General features: G+C 35.5%; 1 protein-coding gene across 1 annotated transcript; it reads right to left on the reverse strand.

The window, feature by feature from the left end:
* Positions 1 to 4846: 4846 nt before the first annotated feature.
* Positions 4847 to 5675, reverse strand: LOC106766083. The gene is made up of 2 exons (XM_014650842.1): positions 5613 to 5675; positions 4847 to 5374 (listed from the first exon to the last, which is right to left on the reverse strand). The coding sequence occupies exons 1-2, from the start codon at positions 5673 to 5675 to the stop codon at positions 4847 to 4849; spliced, it is 591 nt and encodes a 196-aa protein (XP_014506328.1).
* Between the last annotated feature and the right edge of the window lie 1749 nt (positions 5676 to 7424).

Consider the following 7424-nt stretch of genomic DNA (forward strand, 5'->3'; position numbering starts at 1 on the left):
TGTCCATATTTTAATTTTTAATTGAGACCATCGGAACCCCTTGCTGGGTTAGTAATTTACACTTTTCCTTCACATGAGATTTTACTTATCTATATGGCTTATGCGATGTCTTAATATTTAAGCAGTTCTACATGAAAACTGGAATATTGGAATATGTAAATTAAGCAGTTCTACATGAAAACTGAAATATGTAAATTTGGTGCTTCTTGTAAATTCCATTACCCCAAGGATATCCAGATTCAGTCGTTTGATGAGTTGAGTCATACTGCTGCTCAGACAGAAATAAATTCTATAATAGGAGGGGCACATGGAGATACACAACCAATTAAGTCTCTACTATCTCCATCATTGCAAAATAGCAAAGGACTTCCAGTAAGACTGGTAAATCTTTATGCTTTGGTGCCCATTCTTTAATCAAAGGAAAGACACACATCAATTCATCTAGTATCAAATTCTTTATAATAAGGAATATCTAGATTATATATGTATTACTTGGAACAATTTTATTTCTAGATAATATATTTGTTGTTGGAGGATATGAAATCTACTCTATTGTATTAATTTTNTTATCTCAGTATAGAAAAGCATTTATGCTGTCTCAGAAACATATAGTTTCATCTCATTGTCTCTCTCTTTCCTATAGTTTAACAAGGTAATTGGAGGATGTTAACATGCTCATAACAGGGCCCTTAACCTTCAAATCTAATTAAGTTTTCCCCTAGATGAAATACTTCAAAACAAGAAAGAGAACCAACTTTACATTTTTCATTTTGTTTATCGTTTTTTAGGATGAGCATAATTAATGTTTAAGGTCAAATATCCAGTACTTGAAAACCTGTTATATAAGATTATTGCTGTCAAGCTTTTTTTATTTGGTAGGTCTGTTTTCTTGCTTCCAATTAATTGGTGTTGCCAGGTCATTGATATTTTATTCTAAAAAGGGATGTATGTTGCTGGGAATAAATTGTTTTTTTATATATAATCCAATACACATTGTTGTCCAATGAATTAGTATTATTTATGGTGTTGTGAAGACCTTTTTGACTTATTTTGTTTTAGAGCACACTGTTGATTCAATGCAACTTAGATGTTTATAATGTATGCTATTTTTTTTGGTGCACTAAAGTGGGTTTAGGAAGGGTTCAAGTTGCATGGTTTAGCGTATATATAATGGATATATTGTCCTAAAAATCATTCATGTTAGGACACTGTTGGAATGTGGTGGTATGGGTAAGTTCCTAGAGGGAGAATTATAAATCCTTAACAGTGACAAAGGTTAGTGGAGAATAGAGAGATAGAATAGTAAGTGACAAAAAAGCAAAGAAATGGTAAGCGTGGGCTTAAATTATGTTTCCGGTTGCTTTCCCTCACGGAAGATGTGTTTAATCCTACCTCAAATTGTGACAAAGTGACTAATCCTACCTCAAATTATAACAAAGAGGAACATGTGTTCAACACTAATTGCAACTGGAAGCTACAAATAACAGAATGGATATTTCCCTTCTTATTAAACAACTTATTCTAGCACACTTAAACAAAGACACCATCATTTACCACTTAGGTTACACTACCAATTTTTCAATTACTTAGACAAGGCTCTTAAGGTTCATTCTTACTTCTATATGCATGTAATGAAATGGCATGAACATAATGTTTACGAGGTTAACTTGAATTTTGTTGAGTTGCAGGCTTGGAATCCAAATGTAGATTTAGCACGTTATTTTGATGTAATAGGAGGAACTAGCATTGATGGACTCATAACAGCTATGTTAGCCGCCCCAAGTCATCATGATCTTAGTCGTGGTGCCTTTACTCCTGCACAAATTGTAGACTTCTACAAACAAAATGGCCCCCACATATTCAATGAATCTAGCTATAATAATAACATTAATTAATATTCTCAGAACATCATCGATATTAACAATTGACAGCAACGAATAATGTGATTTCGTTTGTGTTCCTGATGATGAAACAACCAACATGTAGACCTAGAAACGGTCCCCTATTCGATGGAGAGTTTTTACATAACAAAAAATCGAAACACGAATAGGGTTATGCAGCGTATGCATTCATTAATTTCTTGATACAATAAAATCAAAACACGAATTGGGTTATGCAGCTTGAGAATGCTCTGTATTTAAATGCGTTGCTGTCGGATATATGCATATTGACAATTGCAAAATTTAAAAAACTCACCAGAGTGTCGTTCTCCCTCAGGTTTTCCCTAACAATGAAGTGAGTGACAATGGGTTCCTAAACCCACTGCAGGAACACAGATTCTACACCCAGTACACCAAAGGCGCGATCAACACCTCATAAAAACGTGTTTTCATGAAAATAAGGCAAAGGAGAAACGAAGTCGAACAGAAAAGAGAAGGAGGGAGAGGGAATGTGATACCTGAAAATGGAAGCCTTGAAACGAATGAGCAAAGGCCACACGCGCGCCGAAGGAGCCTAACGCACGGAGAAGAACCTAACGCACGGAGGAGAAGAACCTAACACACTGATGAACAGAGGAGAAAAAGCCCTAAACAGAGGAGAAGAGCCCTAACATGAAACGGAGGAGCAACGCAAACTATGAAGCAACGCTAAGCAGGGACGTGAACGTCTTGCAAGTAGTCCTCCTAGTAGCGGGAAGAGGAAAATATTTTAATTATCATAGACAGCGTGTAGTGAAAAAAGCGCTAACTATTCTTTCCCAATAGATAGCGCTTTTATAAAAGAGCGCTATCTATTTGTTTTTTATTGATATATTTTAAATTACTAATTAAAAAAATAATTTTAAATACTAATAGATAGCGTTTATTTCAAAAAGCGCTATCTATTGTTATGGTTATAGATAACGCTTGTTTAAATAAGCGCTATCTATTGTTCCGCACATAAATAGATAGCGCTTATTTTGAAAAGCACTATCTATTGAGCGCTATCTATAGCCAATTGATAGGACAACTCAAACCGCTCTGTTTTGGTAAACAAGTTATGTACAGTAGGGTACAAGAGAATGACATATGATTCGGTATCACTTCGACATGATGTGTGTGTGGTATGGTTGTGGTTGGTATCATTTGGTGGTGATGTTGATCTTGTAACACATTTGTGGTGTGAACTCAATGATTATTGTATGTTATCTAGTATTATATTTTGGTTAGCTCACCCTTGTTTGTTTGTGTTTGTGCGATGATCGTATAACTTGTGTTGTTATTTGGGAGCATATGATATTACAAATGATGCTGGTGTTGTATAGAGTGAGGAGACGTATGGAAATATCTTATGGGAGATTTGCGAAATACATTTAAGACAATATTTTATTTTAATGTAATGTTTTTGGAATATTATCCAATGGTTTTAAATTTGAAAAAAATGTGATTTTCTCTTGGTTTATTTTAGTTTGTGATAATTAAATAATTTTTTGATTAATTCACTATTTTGCGATGGTATCAAAGTTTGTGAATTTTTGCAAGTTAATGAATGTTTTATAAACTACACATGACATCTTGGAAAAGGGTGTTACACAAATGTTGTCAAGGATAAGCTAAAAGAATTCTATGAAGACAAGATAAGAATGGAAAATGACTTTAAGATCAAAAAGAGAAACATCATGTTCCCCTAAATTGTGGAAGAGGACAATAAATACTTAATGTTTGATTTCACTAAACTTAAAGTAAAAAGTGATGTATGAAATTATGAAGGTACTAAAAGTCTTAGTCTAGATGGTTTCAATTTTAGTTTCATAAAGATGATTTAGGACATACATGGAAAATAATTAAGGACTGCAATGCTTTGCTTTTAAAATTTATAACCAAGGTAGATAACCCATAAGCAGGGATGACAACGGGTCGGGTCGAGCACAGATAATGCCTACCCGCAACCCACCCGCATGAAAAAACCATACCCACAACCCACCTTGCTACTCATTGGATACCCGCATAAAAAAAAACATGCATATTTTTTTCAACCCGTGAGTATCCATTGGATATCCGATTTCAATTCGTAAATATTTAAAAAATATACTTTAATAATTTTTAAATAAGGTCTAAATTAAATTGCAAGTTAAAGAGAGAAATTTAATATATTTGCTACATATTAAAAAGACACAATGTAATTTTTAAGCAAGTTAAGGAGAACAAATATGGAACAACTTTTGAAAAATTGGATATTACAGAGAATGGAGGAAACACCCAACAACTGAAGTCTCAATTTAGTCATAGGATTAATCCACAAAAACATATTAATGTATGAAATAGAGAGATAAAGAGTGTCCAAAAGAACACAAACAGGAAACTTAAACCCAAATTCCAAAAACAAAATGCAATCATAGAAATCCCTAAACCACGACAACCATTAGGGTCTTTTCTTTTGTGCAAAAATCCAATTGACATCAACAAACAATTAATCTTTCTCCATCTCACAAGCATTCAGTAATCAATACAAACTATGCACACTAGAATAAAGCAATCAAACAATTAACAGATTTAAAAACAAAACTTCAACAAAAATCCAAACCAAAGAAACAATAAACAAATTAAAATAAGAGTTTTTTAAAACACTGGATTGCCTCCCAGTAAGCGCTTCTTTAACGTCACTAGCTTGACCTAATAAGCTCATGTCACATCTTTAATCTTGGTGTCCTCTTTTCTTTCTCCACACCAACTTATCTTCAGCAGCTTCTTGTTCACCTTCTTGACTCTGCTTGAAATTGGAGATTCAATCCATCAACTCTAAGTTCTTTCATAACCCAAAGTTTGTTGTTGAATCTCACTGGTATGCCTGGTCTGAGTTCTTCATGTTTTTCCAGGGAGTCTTGATGAACACTTCTTCCTTTGTTGTCTTTCTCTTCTTCCTTTACCTATGACAAAAAACACTTTATACCTTTCTTGCCTGGTTTGGAAATTTTAATACCGGTCTCTGGTGCATCTTCATATGCAGCTTTGAGACTACTTTTCTTCACTTGGATCTGTTGCTCAGCATTGAAGACACTAAAAATTACCTCCTCTTCTTGGTTTTTAAGTGTTATAGTTCCATCATCAACATTGATGATCACCTTGGCTGTCTTCATGAATGGCCTTCCAAGAATAATAGGAATCTCCAAATCTTCCCCCATCTCCATCACCATAAAGTCCACCAGGAATCTAAGGTTGTCAGTTTGAACCATCACATTTTCCACCACATCATAGGGCTTTTTGGTGGATCCATCCGCCTTAAATAGAGTAATCCTTGCAGGCTTGACTTCAAGACCACCAATCTTTTCAAGTACAGATAAGGGAATCAAATTGTTATTGGACCCTAAATCAATTAAGGCTTTCCTTATTTTATGACATCCAATAGAGCAGGGAATAGTGAAACTTCCCGGATATTTAACCTTTGGAGGGACTGCCTGATAACAGATTAAAACATCGTTATTTGCTATGTGATTTTGATACTAAAAGCACCCTTTTTCACTTAGAAACTTGCTTGAACTCATGTGTTTTCAATAAATTGTGTGAATAAGAGAGTTGAGGTTGATTTTAACACTTTTCTAACAAATTCCCCTTGTTTTGATAGAGATTGAAGCAATACTGGAAGAAGAAGTGAAAAGCCAAGAAGATGGAGCTCAAAAGGGGTCAAAAAGGCACCAAGAAGGGGGAAAACCTGAAGCCCAGGCGAAAGGAACGAAAAACAACGCGGAGCAACATCATCGCTGGTCGCCCGGGCGACAGCCCCGACGCTCGGGCGACAGACGCCCGAAGCCTAGGCGTCGAAAACTGGTGCCCAAGCCTCACATGAACCTCAATTCACGCTTGGGCGAGCTCCCTGCGACGCTTGAGCGTGATTTCACGTGGATCGAGCCCTGATTCTGCTCTGATTTGATTCTTTTGGACCGGGTCGTACTTTGGAATGCGTTTGGCACTATTTAAAGGACCCTGGGGCTCTAGGTTTTGCATCCCTGGCAGAAGAAAGCATAGCAATACACTCCTAGCCAATTCTTAGCCTTTTCATTCTTTCTTTCTTCCATTGTTCATAGGTTCCACCATGCCTATGGGGAACTAATTTCTATTTGTTGTTGGGGAATTATGTAACCTTGTAAACTCTCATGTATTTGAATTGATTCTTGATTCTATATGCTTTATTTAATTTTTTGTTAGAGTAATTCACCTGCTTTATTCTTGCTTATACAATAGCATTATTTGTGAGTTGCATGAGTGCCGGGAGGTTCCTTTCAATTCAGGTCCTTGTTGAATTACTCCTACGGGTTATATTGTTCAGGGATGAGGGTATGAGTCTTATTCGTCTTAACCTCTTGACCTTCACATCTTTTTACCATGAATGCTAGGAATGGTATGAACTAGTAATTAGGGACAAGCTTATTTACCGGGGGATCGGGTTTAAGTGTTTTAGTGAGGGACGTTGGCATTAATGAATAAAGAAGAATTCTTATATACATGAGAGGGAACTTGGTGAAATCTAACCCCAACAACATACTCATCTCATATAAATCAACCTTCATTCATCTTTGTGCTCTTTTGCCACTGATCACTTTTACTTTGCTTTATTTTATTCTTTTTACAATACAATCCATGATCTCTTTTATTTTAAGTCTTAATTAATCTTGTTTTCACACAACTGTTCAGCGCCGAGAGTCCTCTGGGATACGATACTTGGTCTTACCATTTTATATTACTTGTGTGACTCGGTACACTTGCCGATTTGCCCCAACAAGTTTTTGGCGCCGTTGCCGGGGACTCACGGTTTAACCTATTCTATTTGTGTGATTCTTGATTGATTTTGACTTTATTTTATTTTATTTTATTTTATTGTATCCATTAAAATTTTAATTTTCTATCTTTATTTTTATTTTTCAACCCCCAAATTTTTATTATTAATTTTTATTTATCACTAACAATCTCTCTCTAGAATTTCTATGCAGGTCTCATAAAATGCTCTAACAAGATGCAATTTTACCAGGATGATTTCAACTACTGGTGGGAACCCTACCCAAGCAAAAATCAAAGTCAATATGGGCAAGGTGGAGAACTATTGACTAGTGCACCACAAGCTGATAGCACTACAAAGCTTGAGGAGGCCCTCCAGGAGTTCTTACAAGAGTCCCTCGCAAGTCGGAGAAACATTGAAGCGGCATCTGAAAGGATGACATCACATTTTAACCTCGTGATGCAGATGTTGGGTGATCTTAACCGTGAAAGGGAATGCAAAGATGTTGTCATTGAAAGTGACAAAGTCCCAAATGAGGAAAAAGAAAAAGAAGAAAGAGAGAATGAGAAAAAAATAGAGAAAAGAAAAGAGTTTGAGTAATAAAGAGCAAGAAGAAGAAAAAGATGAGATAAAAGTAGAGAGAGAAGAAAAAGAAAAATTGAGTGAAAAAGAGAAAGAGAAAGAAAAAGAAGGGGTTGAGAAAGAAAAGAAAAAAATTGAGAAAAGTCCTTTGT

This window comes from Vigna radiata, chromosome 7, assembly GCF_000741045.1.
Source record: "Vigna radiata var. radiata cultivar VC1973A chromosome 7, Vradiata_ver6, whole genome shotgun sequence".
NCBI classification, from domain to species: domain Eukaryota; kingdom Viridiplantae; phylum Streptophyta; class Magnoliopsida; order Fabales; family Fabaceae; genus Vigna; species Vigna radiata.